This window comes from Echinops telfairi, unplaced genomic scaffold (genome assembly GCF_000313985.2).
Source record: "Echinops telfairi isolate 266 unplaced genomic scaffold, ASM31398v2 ScPeMD7_7424;HRSCAF=8462, whole genome shotgun sequence".
NCBI classification, from domain to species: Eukaryota; Metazoa; Chordata; class Mammalia; order Afrosoricida; family Tenrecidae; genus Echinops; species Echinops telfairi.
This window is the reverse complement of record NW_022111324.1, coordinates 68,754,966-68,771,023: the sequence shown is the minus strand read 5'-3', so window position 1 is coordinate 68,771,023 and position 16,058 is coordinate 68,754,966. Positions and strand designations below refer to the sequence as shown.

The 16,058-nt window shown below is 43.8% G+C and overlaps 1 protein-coding gene and 1 pseudogene across 1 annotated transcript in view; both read left to right on the top strand.

The window, feature by feature from the left end:
* Positions 1-1,494: 1,494 nt before the first annotated feature.
* LOC101640869 lies at positions 1,495-1,868 on the top strand (annotated as a pseudogene).
* A 10,930-nt stretch (positions 1,869-12,798) lies between these two features.
* Positions 12,799-16,058, top strand: part of RAB3GAP2 (RAB3 GTPase activating non-catalytic protein subunit 2) — a 118,887-nt gene continuing 115,627 nt past the window's right edge. The window contains exon 1 of the mRNA XM_004699908.3: positions 12,799-12,931. Coding sequence (XP_004699965.1) covers positions 12,817-12,931 — 115 coding nt within the window. The 5' untranslated portion in view covers positions 12,799-12,816. The remainder of the gene's footprint in view (positions 12,932-16,058) is intronic.

The following is a 16,058-nucleotide window of genomic DNA, read 5'->3' as shown; positions in this document are numbered from 1 at the left end:
TGAAAACCAGGTGTTCACAATTTAAGCTCTGATGCCATTCCCTTCTATAGATTTGTATTATATTATTCACTATCCTTGGATCACACAGACTGGTGTGCTTTCTCCTGTGGACTTTGCTGACACCCCACTTAGATGGCTGCTTTAAGATCCCAGATGCTATTCTTTCTGATAGCAGGTAGCATCTAGTTTCTTTGCCACACTTTGCAATAGCATTCATATTTTCAGTGATCTCTTCATAAAGGCAGGCATGAGGCAGGGCCATATCCTAACAATGAATTGTTCTGTGATTGGAGCTAGAATGAACTACAAGCCCCAAATCCATTCGCATATCCGTGGTTCATCTTGGAGACATCACTGTCATTTTATGTTAGAAAACAGTATCAATCATCCTTTTGGGGCATCTGCCATCAAGTCAATACTGACTCATAGTGACCCTATAGGGCAGGGTAGAGCTGACCCTGTGAGTCTCCAAGCCTGTAAGTCTTCACAGGAGTAGGAAGCCTCATCCCTCCCCCTCTGGGCTGGCTGAGGGTTTCAAACTGCGGACCTTGCAGCTAGCAGTCCAGTGTGTAACCTCTACACATTGACAGTGTCATTGTCTAGCCAACGGGGTGGAATTTAAAACATTGTTGAGAAAAGGAAACTATACAAGTATAGACCAGCTAAGAATTGCAATACATGAATTGTTGATTTGTACAGATTAAACTCTTAAGTGACTGGATACTATTTACACCAATAATGGGGCAAATTTCAATAATATTCATTCACAGCAGCAGAGCTATGCCTACCAGATTAATGCATGTCATCATGAAGCAAAGAAGATATTAAAAGTCAGCATATGGTAGTTCCAGGCCACTATTCAACGGGCTCCCTGAAGGTAAGAGATATGAACCAAAGTCCAGCGTCCACCAATTCTGTGCCCTTGGAATAGCAGCCATCTGCTTCTTCTCCTTAGAGTTTCAGCCTTGGTCATGGTAGTGGGGGAGGGAGGGTGGAGCATTCAGGAACTAGAGGAATGATGTGTAATTTGTCAGCGCTATACTGCACCTTGGTTGAATCATCCCTTCCTTATAACTCTTCTGTGGAGGGTTATCCAACTGTCTACAGATAGGCTTTGGGTCTCCACGCCAACCCCCCTCTTTTGCATCGATATAATTGTTTGTTTTGGATCTTTTGATACCTGATACCTGATGCCATTGACACCTCATGATCACACAGACTGGTGTGCTTCTTCCAATGTGAGCTTATTTGCTTCCCTGCTAGATGGCTGCTTGTTTAACTCCAAGCCTTTAAGATCCCAGACGCTAGATCTTCAAAATGCAGTTTTAAAGAACATGGCTTGAGTCCTTTAAGGAGGCTAAAGCTGCCATTTTGACATGGTGTAAGTCAAAGAGTGCAGAATTCTTTAGAGAAGTATTAGAGAGATGGAAGCACCATATTCAGAAGTTTATAGACCTAGATAGAGGATATGTCAAGAAGTAATAACTGCAGGGGATGGACATGGCTCCTGAGGAGGATGTGGAGCTGGAGTTGGAGATTAAGACCAGCAGTGTGGAGTAGCCTCCAGAAAAAGCCTTGGAAGCATGATAGTGGCGCAACAGACCTGGCGCTGGCCAGGCCGACTATGCAGAGGAGAACGGGATCCAGATTTCCAGCCCTAAGACAGCCATGGCAGTGACTGGAAACAGACTGTAGAGGGAACAGAAAGCCAAACCAGAGTGGGAGAAGGAACTAGCAAGAAAAAAGGAAGATGTGGGTCTGACAGTGACAGAGATGGAGGGCTCCAGAGCAGCAGCAGAGAGCCTGGGCAGCCTGCGGGGGAGTGCATGGGCAATGTGATGGAAGCTCTTACTGCATTAGCCAACTGATCTCTGGGTTTCACTGGGTTCATTTATTGTAATAAAGATGCTTTTGTGTTATTGTCTTGAAAAAAAAAGATAATAGCTTCCCATTTTGGTATTCTTTTTTATGCTTGTAAAATTTATTTATTCATTTCATAAACTCAGTATACTTTTGATGAAATACTACATCTTGAGTTTGTCACTTCAGGAACCAAACATAATGTAAACAGAAAAAGTGCCAAACAACCTGAGGGCAACTCGCTGTCATTTGTTTCAGCTTTGGTTTTTGTTGTTGTTGTTTTCTCTTTTTTGGTATTCTTATTTGATAAAGGTATTGATAATTTGATAGCAATGCTTTTTTACTTACCTTCATATTTCTTTAAAAAAAACATGTGTTGCATTTAATTTAAGTCAGCAGCTGCCAGCAAGGCTATTACCACTGATTAGATCCCTTGGAGACAAACTGTACCAAGAACAGTGAAGTGCTCATTCACTTAATGCCAGTAAACATAATGAGGAGAAATTAGAGGGAGGGCAACACTTAGCCAAGCATGCAAGAGAAAGAACAACTATGAAACCTATTAGGTTTGACTGAGGAAGAGCAGGAAGACAACATTCAAAAGCAATCTGGACTCTATTGTAAATTATGAAGCATGTTACAAGTAGCATGGCCAAATTAACACACCACAACTGTGGACCTACAAAACCTTGTTCTTGAGAAGACTTTGAGTGAGATGGCAGACAAGCTATTCAGAGCCTCTCAACAAAGACCTGAGAGATCAAACGAAGCAGATATAGATTATAATACTCAAACCCTGAGTTTCAGATGAAAGAATGCAGATGTAGATCAACTGCAAACTTGGAGAAGAAATGGAACAAAATTGGTGAATAAAGATGTAAACAGAAAGGTGAATTGTCAGGCACTCTGAAATAGCCTGACCATTTTGAACTTCTGCATCACTGTTCAGTCAGGGCAACAACAATCAGCACTGCTCAAACCAGTGGCTGTTGACCAGAAAGCAAGGGCCACACCCACTACTGCACCACCTGATCAATGGAAGACAGCAGCCAGCACCAATCTAGTCCTCTCTCAACTGCTGTACATGAACAAGCAGAGAACTATGCACATTCCACCAGGAGATAAGTTGTGAGCACCTAAGTCCATGCTAAGCTAGCAAGCAGTAGAGCAAACCCCTCCTGCTCCCTTGGTTAAATCAAATCAAAATAAAGAATGGAATCACCGGGAAAAACACACAATCACCAATAAAATACAAATACAATAACACCACAGTGTCTCAGAGAGAACGATTGCAGCTTACATGAAGAAACAAGATAAGAGTAGTTCAAACAAGTGACCAAAATACAGAGAAACTTTTTTTTTAATGGCATTAGAACTACTTGATATTCAGCTTTAACTTGAACTTGCATATGAGCAATTGATGGTATGTCTCACACTTGTCATATGGTCTTGTTTTTGCTGGTGATATTGTACTTCTCATTGTCTCCTCCTAGAGGTGTAGTCCATTTGATTCTCTGTATTCTATCCGGTGAAGTCCATGTAACTAGCCACCATCTATGTTGTAGATAAAAGGCATTTTCAATGAAGTTAAAATTCCACTATGCAATTTCCAGCTTCATTTCTATTACCAAGGCCAAATATCCAACTATTTATCCTTCCTCCTTATTTCCTATTTTTTCATTCCAAATAATTGTTGAGATAATTGGGTTTTGTGTCAACTTGGCTGAGCCATGATTCTTAGTACTTTAGTAGCTGAGACCTAGTAATTCCCCATGATGTGATCTTACACAACGTAATTGACTCCATGATGGGCTCTGCTGTGCGAAGCAAAGCCTATGTAAGATTAGAGTGGAATGCAACTTCCTTATTCAGGTCATAGACCTAATGCAATTGAAAGGTTTCCTCGGGGATGAGGCCTGATTCCTATATGAATAGACGCTGTGGAAAGCTTGCTTCCTTTTTGCTGGGTCTAGATTTGTATCTGGCTCATCAACCTCCAGCTCTTTGGAATTGAATCAATAGCCTGCCATATTACCTGCTGACCTTGGGAATCTAACAGCAGTCTGCCATCTGATCTATCATCGGATATGCTGGCCATGGATTCAGCTCCCTCTGAAGCCTGATGTCAGTCATCCTCTAGTGGACCTGCCCACTTGAATTCATGAGTTCCCGAAGCTGTATGAGTCCATATAAGCCTCTAGCTAGACATTTGACCCATGGACTTGGACTTGAAATACCCACTTCTACAGTTGTATGAACCACATTCTTGATATAAATATATAAATCATTCTCTCTAGATAGATAGATAGATATACATAGATTTATATATAGACGATCAGTCATGAGTTGCTTCTCTAGGAAACCCACCCTACCAGTCTAACACAATTATGAATTACCAATGCATCTTGGCGGTATATTTGATCAATTTCAGACCAAAGAAGTTAGTAGAATTCATCAATGTTTTCATCACTAGCTTTAGTGGTTAGTGTGTAAATTTGAATAATAGTTGTATTAATTGGACTTTTTTGTTTGTAGACATAAAGATATTTTCCTATCACATGTAGCAATGTAGTTCAAGATAGATCTTGAAATGTTCTTTTTATGATGAAGACCATGCCATTCCTTTTGTATTTGTCATTCATGATGTGTTAGGCCAGGTTGACTAGAGAGACAAATTCAGTGACACTCATATATGTGTACGAAGGAGCTTTATATTAAGAAGTAGTTCTATATCGAGAAAACATTCCAGCCCAGTCCAACTCAAGTTCATAAGTCTAATACTAGTCCATAAGTTCCTCTTCAGATTCATGCAGTCACATGCAATGATGCAGAATGCAGGAATATCACAGGCTGGTGGGTGAAAAGTCTTGTGGATCCAATAGTGGTGGACAGACTTCCACAGATCTGGCAGGCAAAGAGAGAAGAGGAGGTCCCCAGAACCCTCCTGATGAGAGGGCCATGCCTACTAAGTGTCACCATCAGACTGTGAGCTAATTGACAGGCTAGACTCCACCCCTACACTTCTATATACAGTGAACCCTCGCCACTTCGCGCTTCGACTTCCGCGGCTTCACTCTATCGCGGTTTTTGCGTAACAGCACCCACTGCCTACACTCGCTCCTTCAGAGGAAAAAGACAGCGACCCACCTGTAGAGTACATCCCTTAAGTCATTTCATAGGCTATTGATTACAGTATTTGTAAGAACTATGTATAATAACACTGTATGTGAAATATGTAATACTGTAAACTAGATGCCATAAATAATATAATAAATAATACATGATCATTGTAACGTCCAAAATGTTTTACAGTATTTTCCCTTTTTCGTTTAATAAATTGGGTAATACGAGTGTAATGGTGACTAAAGGATGTTTTTTCATGTCCTCTATGCTCTAACTACGAAAATATTTGATTTACAAATAAGGAATCCTACTTCGCGGAATTTCATTTATCACGGTAGGGTCTAGAACCGATTAACCGCGATAAACGAGGGTTCACTGTATATAGTTTCCCTCCTTGTCTCTTGTTATAGCTTGTACCTTGAGATCAATTTTTTTTCAGAGATCAAGATTGCTACCCCTGCTTTTTTGCATTGCCATTTGCTTGTTATATTTTTCTCCAGCCTTTAATTCTCAACTTATTTTTGTCTGCAAACTTGAAATGTGTCTCCTGTAGGCAGCAGATCGATGGGTTATGTTTTTGAGCCAGTCTGTTAGCCGCTGTCTTTTACTGCCTGAGTTCAGTCCATTGATATTCAATGTTATTGCTTCTATCTGTGGATTCTGTGATGTCATCTTGTACCTTTTGTGTTGGGTGTTTTCCTACCTACCTATCTTATCAGTTTGTTTTGTGTGTGTGTGTGTGTGTGTGTGTGTGTGTGTGTGTGTTTCATTCTTGCCTTCTTTCCACTATTATGTTAATGCTATTTTGGAAGCTGTTTTCTCTTTGTCGCCCTCTGGGTGGAGTTGTTATATGTGATGGTCTCTTATTTGCGCTTGGTGAGTATTGATCTTTTGCCCACACTGGGTCAGCAAAGATCTTTTATAGGGCTGGGTTTCTTTTTATGTATTCTTTGAGTTTTTCCTTGTCTGGGAAGACTCTTACGTCTCCATCTATCTTACTAGATAATTTGGCCATGTACAGTATTCTTGGGTTTACATTATTTTCCTTGAATTCATGGAATATGTTAGTTCATTCCTTCCTCTTTTTCATCATGTCTGCTGATAGGTCTGAACATATTCTTATTTGGGTACCTTTATAAGTGACTATTTGTTTTTCCCTTCCTGCTCTTATGAATTTCTGTTTTCCCTCATAGTTGAATAATTTAACTATAACGTGATTTGCTGACTTCTTGGGATTCAGCCTGGCTGGTGTTCTTTCAGCCTCCTGAATGGTTGCCTGCTTTTCATTTATTAAGCTGGGGAAGTTTTCCTCTAAGATTTCCCTCACTATTTTCGCTGTTGACTTCTTTGTTGTGTTTTGTGCCGGTTGTCTAATTATTCTACAACTGTTCCTCTTCCTAGCATCAGATATGGCTCTCAGGTTTTCTTAAAATTCTGATGGACTTATTTGACTACTCTTCCCATTTGTTGAGGTCTGCTTGGTTGTCCTCTAAGTCACTGGTGTAATTGTCTGCCTCCTCAAGTCTGTTGGAAAAATCTGGTAATTTGCTACTGGGTTTTGTTATTTCATCCCTTATGTCTTGTATTTTCCTTTAGTGTGCTGCCTTTATCTCTTCTATCATTTCATCCTTTTTCTGCATTGCTTCCCTCATATCCTGTATGACTCCAAGCAGGTCAATGTCTGCTTCTTCGATGCATGTTGTTAGGTTCATGACTTCTTCTGGCATTGTCTTCTGTTTCTCCTGCTTTTTCGTTGAGGCTGTTGGAGCTGGTTTCTGCTTACATGTTGTTTTAGCGGAGCCCGGCGACATCTTCCAGAGTTGAACAGCACTGGGCTATCTTGGGAGACTCGTATGAGTGCTTCTACAAACTACAGGCAGGTAGTTTCACTGGGGGTCAGGCTACCACTGTATTTTCCTGTGGTTGCACTCTTACCCTAGCCGACCAGCATTCTGTTATTTGGAATATGAGTTGGGTAGTCCTTTCACGGGATGCTGGTCGGGTGGTTGTGGGCCCACCAGGGTTGCGATTCACTGGCTGATCTCTCAGTAAGCTGTAGTGGTGTGTCTCATGGTGCTTGGAGCGCCAAAGGTGACATTGGTGTTTCCCTCTGCAGATGGAATGCCGTGGAGCGCTTGTGGGTGTACCCTACTTGGTATAGAGCACCGGAGATGGCAGGTGGAATTACCCTAGTCTGAAAGATCACCATGGATGTTGGGCGGATGTTCCCGCAGCAGTGTGGAGCACCACAGATGGTAGGCAGGAATTCTCCCAGTCATTTGTAGGGCCTTGTGTTGTAGGCAGGAGTTGCTCCAGCCGTTTGAAGGGGCGATCCCCCAGCTGGTTGGGGGTATGGTGGAGGATGAGTGTGATTTCCCCTGCTGTGTGTAAAGCCACCAATTGTGGCGGGAGCTCCCCCAACTGAGCTGTCAAGAGTTGTCCTAGGTGGAGGGGAGTGGTCTGGCAGCTGGTAGTGGCTTGTGAAAGGAAAGAGAGCGAGAAGGGAAGAAAAAGAGAGAAAGGGGAAAACAAAGACAAGAGTAAAAATAAAAATCAAACTAACACACACACACTAAATGCAAAGACAAAACAAAAGCAAAACCAGTCAAAAAAAGGAAAACTGAATCAGCTGAGCCTGTGGTGGTAAAAAGAGAAGAGATAGAAGAAGGGGAAAAAAAGAAAAAGTGAAAGAAGGAAAGAAAGAGAAAAGTAAAGAAAATAATCTATAAAGATATAGCTGAGCCCCGTGCTGTGCTGTGTGTAGCACTGCCACAGGGGCCAGGCTGGAGCTCTTCCCACTGGATGGGCGGAGTTGCCCTAGGCAGAGGGTAGGGGTCTGGAAACCAGCAGTGGCATGTGGAAGGAAACAGAAAAGAGGAAAGAAGAGAGGGAAAAGAGAGAAGAAAGAAAGAAAATGAAGGAGAATAAAAATACAACTGTGCTTGCTAGGATTGACTGGTGGGAAAGAGAGAAGAGAGAGAGAGAAGGGGAAAAAAGAGATAGCTGATCCCTGATTGCCTGAACATGGGGCCTCCTAGTCTCTTTCTCCTTACCTCCCAATTTTCTGGTCTGGCAGCAGGAACTGCAGGCATGTGAATTTAACTGGACATCATCTTCTTCTGTCCTCCGAGACTGTAACTCTCAATATCCATTGAAATCCTCGTCTTTTTCCAGAAGAACAGATGGGTTTCAAACTGCTGACCTTTCCAATGATGGCCCACTTTGTACACACTATGCCACTGGGGCTCCTACAAATCATGACAGAAGATAAACAAGTGGCTATCTAGCTGAGAAGCAACAAAGCCCACATGGAAGAAGCACACCAGCCTGTGATCACAAGGTGTTAATGGGATCGGTATCAGGCATCAAAGAACAAATAATCATATCATAGTGAATGAGGGGGAGTGCGGAGTGGAGACCCAAAGGCCATCTGCAGGCAAATGGACATTCCTTTACAGAAGGGTCGAGGGGAGGAAAGGAGCCAGTCAGGGTGCAGTACAGCAATGACGAGACATACAATTTCTTCTAGTTCTTTAATACTTCCTCCCCACCACTATCATGATCTCAATTCTACCTTACAAATTTGGCTAGACCAGAGGATGTACACTGGTACAGATAAGAGCTGGAAACACAGGGAATCCAGAACAGATAAACCCCTCAGGGCCAATAATGAGAGTAGCGATACCTGGAAGGGAATGGGAAGGGGAAGGGGGGGAGAAAGGGGGAATCAATCACAATGATCTACATATAAGTGCCTCCCTGGAGGGCGGACAACAGAAAAGTGGGTGAAAGGAGACATTGGACAGTGTAAGACATGACAAAATAATAATTTATAAATTATCAAGGGTTTGTGAGGGAAAGTGGGTGGGGAGGGAAGGGAAAAATGAGGAGCTGATACCAAGGGCTCAAGTAGAAAGCAAATGTTTTGAGAATGATGATGGCAACAGATGTACAAATGTGCTTGACACAATGAATGTATGTCTGGATTGTGATAATAGTTGTATGAGCCCCCAGTTAAAAAAAAAAAAACCAACCACCGGAAATAGTATTTTTCGATGGTCTTAGGCAACCTCTGTGAAAGGGTCATTTGACACCACCCCCCCAACCCCAACCTCCCCCCACCAAAGGGGTCGCGACCCACAGGTTGAGAACCACTGACCTAGCAGGTATAACCCAGGAAGAAAGAAGCCCATATCTGGCATCCTAGGGTTCCTGTTTTCTTACTGAGGCACTCCATCATCTGTTATGTCACATACTTATTTAGACATGTGTCTTAGTCCCAAAGATTGGCTCCAAGTTCACTGAGGGTGGGGCCTGATTTCAATTACTTAATCTACCACTTTCTTCTCCCTTGCCCACCTGTGCTCCCACCCTCCAGAATTGAGGGTAGAATCCTGAGAAATGTTTCTTACTAATTTTAATCTTAGACTAATAACTGTACTTATAAATTACTTAAAGGCAATATTTCTTAGATTACAAAAATGTCTTATAATATCATTCTACATTGAATTATTAACTACAGCAAAAAAGAAAAAAGCAGGCAAAGATGACTCTTAGAAAAGCCACATGGTTTGGCATCCATGCCCTTTCATCCTTCTCTGCTCTCCTTCCTTTCATGTAGAGATGCTTAGTGCTCCTTCACTCTCCACCCACACACACCTGGGCCTTGCCTGGAGTCTCACACAGATGATTTCTTCTGAGTAATTCCAACCACTAACATTTTCTTCCCAACTATTTACCAAAATATATGCATTTATAGAATGGGCCTTAGAGTCCAGCTTCTTCATTGCTTCCCCCACCCCCTCCTCTAGTTCAAATCTTTACACTACGATCCCCACAAGACCGCACCAGGACTGGACAGATTGCATTAAAGGACAGGTTGCATTAAATATTAAGAGACATACACCAGTTTCTTTATCTTATAGATCAAGAAACTAAGACCCAGATAGGTGACATGAATTGCCCAAGATCATGACTGATTAGTGACAGAACTGAGCCAGATCCTCGGGTTTCTGGACTCCAAATTCATTGTTCTTTCTCCCACACTTTGCTTCCAGCCTGAATCTCAACCTCTCCATTAGATTCTCCTCCAATATCTTCTCCTCCCTTAACAACAGTATAAACGCTCTATCTCTAGCAATGGAGACTGGAAAATTTGTGAAATCGAGCCAGCTTCCATCTTGTTATTTTGATCAGAGAGCTTTTCCTAACTTCTAAACTCTTATTTCCCAGAGGGAGACCATCTACTCTGGGATACGTAAAGGTTGCACACCTTCTACAATGCACTTTCTTAAGACAGTGAAGTTTATGATCATCATTGTCTCATACACTCCACCACCCCCAACCTGAGCCTCCAATGAAACCCTGGCAGCAGAATTCCTTATTCATTCTCTTGCATCATTATAACTTCTGGGGCAGGGGGAGAGTTCAGTTCACGAATCTGTTCTAATTTTCGGTGAAGGGTATCCAAAGTCTTTCAAAACATTCATGAATGAATCTTTTCAATACCAGTTGGAAGGAAGACAAGGACTTCACTATTGAAGCTGAGCCAGCACAGTAATGAAATTCAATGGCTGCCCCACAAGAGATGCATGAATGCCTCAGGGAAGAACAAAAGCCAGCTAAACCTGCCAAGAGCTGTTACTTCCACAGAATGCATTTACCTGAATAGGAACTTGAATGGGTTTCAAGGAATGACACAGTACCCTTCCAAAAAGTGTCCCACGTTCTTTCCTGACCCAGTAAGCCAAGAGTTTGACATTTTAGTTGGTATCCACACACATATTTTAGGGTTACATCATTAGGACTGGGTTACTAGGTGTGGTGGTATGCATTTTTTTTTTGCAGATGGAAGAAAACACAGGAAAAAGACTGGGCTTTCTGCTCCTGTAAACAGTTAATCTTGGAAGTTCACAGGGGCAGGTCTACCCTGTCTTATAGGGTCACCATGTGTCGGCATCAGCTCGATGGCAATGAAAGAGTGAGTAGAGCATGAATAAAGGGAGCCCTGGTGGCAGAGTAACTAAGCACTTGGCTACTAACTGAAAAGCCAGAGTTTGAACCAACCAGCCACTCTGAGAGATGGATGATGTGAAAATCTGCTTTTATGAAGACTGACAGCCTTAGAAATCCTCTGGGCAACTCCATGCCATCAAAGAGGGTTGCTATAGCATGAACAAAAGACACTTCACTGCCATTGAGTCAGTCCCGACTCATAGCAACTTTATAGGAGAGTAAACTGCCCCTGTAAGTGTCTGAGACTGTAACTTTTCCTGTGAGTAGAAAACCTCTTCTTTTTCTCCAAGAACAGCTGGTGGATTTCAATTGCTGACCTGTGGTTAGCAGCCCAGACCTACTAATCCTGCATTTTAAAGAACAAATCCTGATTAAGCTGATGACATAGGAACTGGAGTACCTATCAGAGCACTAAATTATAGTTCTGGTGCTATAATGAAGATAAGTAGCTGCATAGGCCTGACAGAGAGAATACTTCAGACCCTGTCGATTTGTCTTCAATTTCTTCCTGCATCATGTTTTCTCTCAAAGTAGATGACCTCTTAATGTTCCCTATAGGATACAGACGTCCACACTCCTCTGAATTAATGTTAAAATCATTCCTCTTTTGGCTTTCAAGTGGCAAACCTCACATTGAACCCATTAGGCACCCCCAGGAAGAAAGGTACCATCTGCTACCACAAAGATTTTTAAAGTCTCAGAAACCCAGCAGGGGAAGGTTTACACTGTCCTGTAGGATTACAGTGAGTCAAAATCCACTTGATGTCAGTGAATTACGTGTCAGATCCTATACTACTGCTGTAAGTGGTGGAGTTGCCACTGGCTCATGTTACAGAGTCCACTTGTTACAAAACAACTGCTCTTTAGGGTTGTCTTGGCTGCCACCTTTGTCAAGGAAATACACCAAGTCTTTCTTCTGGGAGGCACTGGGTGGGTTCGAACCGCCAACATTTAACATAGTGGGAATATAAACTAAAGTGAGATTCTGTGCCCCTAAGAGTTTAAAATGATATAAAATTGCTTCCCGATCCTCACACAATTCCCACAAAAACAAAAGCAACAAAAACTAACTAGGTCAAGTGCCCTGTTATTTTCTGTCATGGAACTTACATTTCTTTCCTTGCTAGCAGCATTACAATCTCAGCTAGCCAGTAATTAGTTGCTTTGTAGCTGTTTTAACCAGTAGAATTTTAGCTCTATGAGAACAGGCACTCATCGCTTTTGTTCTCTGCTTTACAACCAGCGTCTTATGTGGTTGGCATTAAAAAAATTTTAAAGACCCATAGCAAATATTTGTTCAATGGATGAGAGAAGAAAATGAAGTAGCAAAGGGATGACAAAAACATAGAACTACAGCACGGGATTCGTATCTATAGGAGGAGCAAGGTCAGCAGCCTCGGTGGGTTGATACATGGAAGAGAAATTAAACTTTTCAAATAATACCCACAAACTCCCAGTAATTTAACATATCAATTGGATTGTTGAATGACTCAGAGTTCTGCGCAAATGATGTCACCGTCAGCTAAAAGCCAGGGTTCCAGGGTTCATCCCTGTTTGAGGAGCAAAACTCGGACTGGACAGGTTGACGGCGGACCCACGCTAGTCACGTGACTCCGACCGCGCCTCCCCGGAGGCCGGGGCCGTCCTGCGCATGCGTTGCGCTCAGGCGGCAGGTCCGGGTTCGCCGACAGCTTCCGGTTTCGTTTCCCCGCCTTCTTCGTGCCCGAGCGGTGCCGGCTGGGCCGTGGCGGCGGAGGGGCGGCGAGGGGCTGGGCGTGGCGAGGTGGGGTGAGTGCCCGAGTGGAGCTCCTCGGGGCCATGGCTTGCTCCTTGGTCCAGTTCTGCTACTTCCAGGATCTCCAGGCCTCCCGGGACTTCCTCTTCCCTCACCTCCGGGAGGAGACCCCCAGCGGCGCTGCGAGGAGGGACCCCAGTAAGTGCCTTTGGCATCGCCGCTCCGACCTTTCCCCATCACCCGGGACCCCGGCTCACCCGCTCCGTAGCGCGGGCTCGGCGACTTGGGGTCTTCCTCCGGCTGCGCCCCCACGCCGCCTCAGTTCGCACCGTGGAGAGCCGCGGCCCAAAGCCCTGTTCGTTCTGGCTGCGTCGGGGTTCTGCTCTCGCAGCAGTTTTTCTCCCAAGCTGCTCCACCCTCGGGCCCCGGACTGCGTCTTCCTTTAGCCTCTGCCGCTCCCCACCCCCTACCCCCCACTCCTAGCGTTCCCTCGGAGCCTCCTCCATCTCGGCCTCCCTCCGACCCAGAGCCCCACGTCCTGGACCGCCGGCGCGGGAGTCGCGGGCCTGTCCCCATTGCTCGCCTGCTGTCCTCGCTCCACCCAGGCAGTTCCTGAACCCACTCCCCTCCAGCCGCTGCCCTCTCTCGCTTTCCCATGTGTTTGTTTTCCTCTGTGCATTTCCTATACTTCCAACCCCCCTCCGCCACTGGGTTTTAGACGGTAAATGGCTGGTTGACCAGAGTGGCTCCCGAGGTGGTGAGTAAGCGTCTCCCACATAAGGAATAACCTGTCAGGTGAGAGAGTCAGGGAGACGTCAGGAACTTCAATTACAGCAACGTGGCCAAGGCCGAGCAGAATGCAATCAGTGTTAAGTAAGCACTTGCCCACCTGAGTTAACTGTAGTATAAAAAATCCCAAGACTGATTTATTAGGTACTGCGTGGTTTCCAGAATTACCTGCATTCCTTCCTTTTGAAAGGGAATGTGTATTGTGCTTCGTTTTTCAGAAGCACATTTGGCAGTTCTGGCACTTTGTGCTATATTGCAATGGTAGAAAAAAGGCCCACTAAATATATTCCTTTTGAAAAATATATAGAAGCTGTCAGACCTATCAATGACTATTCAGTGTGCACTGGTTATACAAATAAAATTAAGAGGATGACTCCAGCTCTCCAGGAGCTTATGGTTTAGTGTGTGTGTTTGGGGAGTGGAGGCTGGGAGAGGCAAATAAATGAGCTGCTACCGTACAGTGTGATTGAATCATGCATAAGGCACCAGGGCACACATAGGCAAGGTGGTAATGCTCAAGCCTCCCTTTGAAGTAGGAGTTAGATGAGTTGGTGAGAGATACTAGCTTGTGAATGGGACAGGGGTGATTCGGTGGTGGACCAGCAACCTAGGTTTGATTCCCAACATTGCACCTAAGCACATCCACCACCCATCTTCCGAAGATGTTATGTGTTGCTATCATGTGTAACAGGTTTTAGCACAGCTTAGCTTAAGAAAATAAGGAAAAGGCTGGTGACTGACTTCTGAAAATTCAGCCAGTGGAAAAAAACCAACGAATTACAATGGTCACCAGGAGTCATGACCAGTTGGATGGCCACTAACCATGACATTAGTAATATCATCTGCAGAGGAAAGTGGCCTGAGAAGGCCTGGCATCTAGAGAATTTAGAAAAGCTGAATGGCTGGAGAGGAAGATGAGAAGGGAAGGTCGCACTAGTAGGGGTAAGGAGCTAGATTAGACACCTTGTCACAGCCTCCAATAGATTTTAAGCAAAGAAATGACGACATTCGATTTGTACTGAATGAAGTCACCAGAAATGTACTGAATGTCTAGTATCAGTGTGAAGGAGAAATGGAAAATAGGGAAATTGGTTGGGAGGCTAGTCCAAAACCAATTAGCAAGTGATGTAAACTTGAATTGGTCACAATTCACCTAAGATGGTCACAGGTTTTGAAAGGAGGGACTAATTAGAAAAATAAACCCAAACCAAATCCACTGCCAAAGTCAATTCCAACTCACAGCTACCCTATGTGGTGTTTTGAGACTTTATGGGAGCAGACAGGCTCATCTTTTCCAACAGAGCAGCTGGTGGATTTGAATTGCTGACCTTGCAATTAGCAACACAACACTTAGACCATAGCAGGACCAGGGCTTAAATAATTATCTTACTGCCATCAAGTTGATTCCAACTCATCGTGACCTATAGGACAGAATGGAACGGCCCCTGTGGGTTTCCCAGAGACCAGAAATCTTTATGGCAATAGAAGGCTTCTTTTCTTCTGAGCAGCAGCTTGAGGTTTTGAACTGCTGACCTTGCAGTTATCAGCCTTATGCAGAACCCATTATGTCACCAGGGCTATTAGAAGATATTAAGGAGATGGAATTTGCAGTTCCTAGGTTGATGGTGTGAAGCTCCTAGCTACTTCTTGGGAAAGGATGAGGCTGCCTCATGAAGATTTAGTCTTGGAAACCTCATAGGATCACTGTGAGTTGGAAATAACTGGATGGCGGTGGGTGGACAGTGAAAGTCTTAAGAGATCTGGTTGTGCAGTGTTTAAAATGTTCAGGTGCTTCTGCAAAGAAACCATGTAAGGCAGTTCTACACTGCCCTATGCATCTCTATGAATCAGAGTTGACTTTACAGCAGTGGGTTTGTGAAGATCTTAAGGAGCCCTGGGGGGCTGGTGGCACAGTGGTTAAGTGTTTCGCTGCTAATTGAAAATTAGCTGTTCCACAGGAGAAAGATGTGGCAGTCTGCTTCTGTAAGATTCTTGCACATGCGAAAGGGGCATTCATATCCTGTCCTTTGTGGTCTCTGGGAATTGGAATCAATTCAACAAGAATGGATTTGAGTTTTTTGGTTAGTGAAAATCTGGTCACAGGGTGTAGTTGGTGAATGAAAGTGGGCATAGGATACTTTTGGTCTTTGGCTTGGTCCATGGGATATGAGAGAATGAAGAAGGGAGGACCTTTTGCCTTTGAAATGTTTGTGGTATGCCCACATGAGGAGGTCCAGTAGAACATTAGACAGAAAGGTCTAAAATGGGAGTCCTAACAAGATGTTAATTTGGGGATTGCCAGCAAAAGAGTGTTAGTTTTGTCTCCCCAGACTTAATGTGCATATTGTGACATAGACTGAGCATGAATAAGTAACCTTACAGTCATGCAGAGGGGGAAGGAAATGCAGGTGAGAGAATTGGTCCAGGACTTGAAGGAGGAGAATTTGATGACAGTGAGGAGGGGTCAGTAGTTAAGTGCAGCAGAGTTCAGATGAGATCAGGATAGAAAAGTGCCTTTTGGCTTTGGGAATGTGGA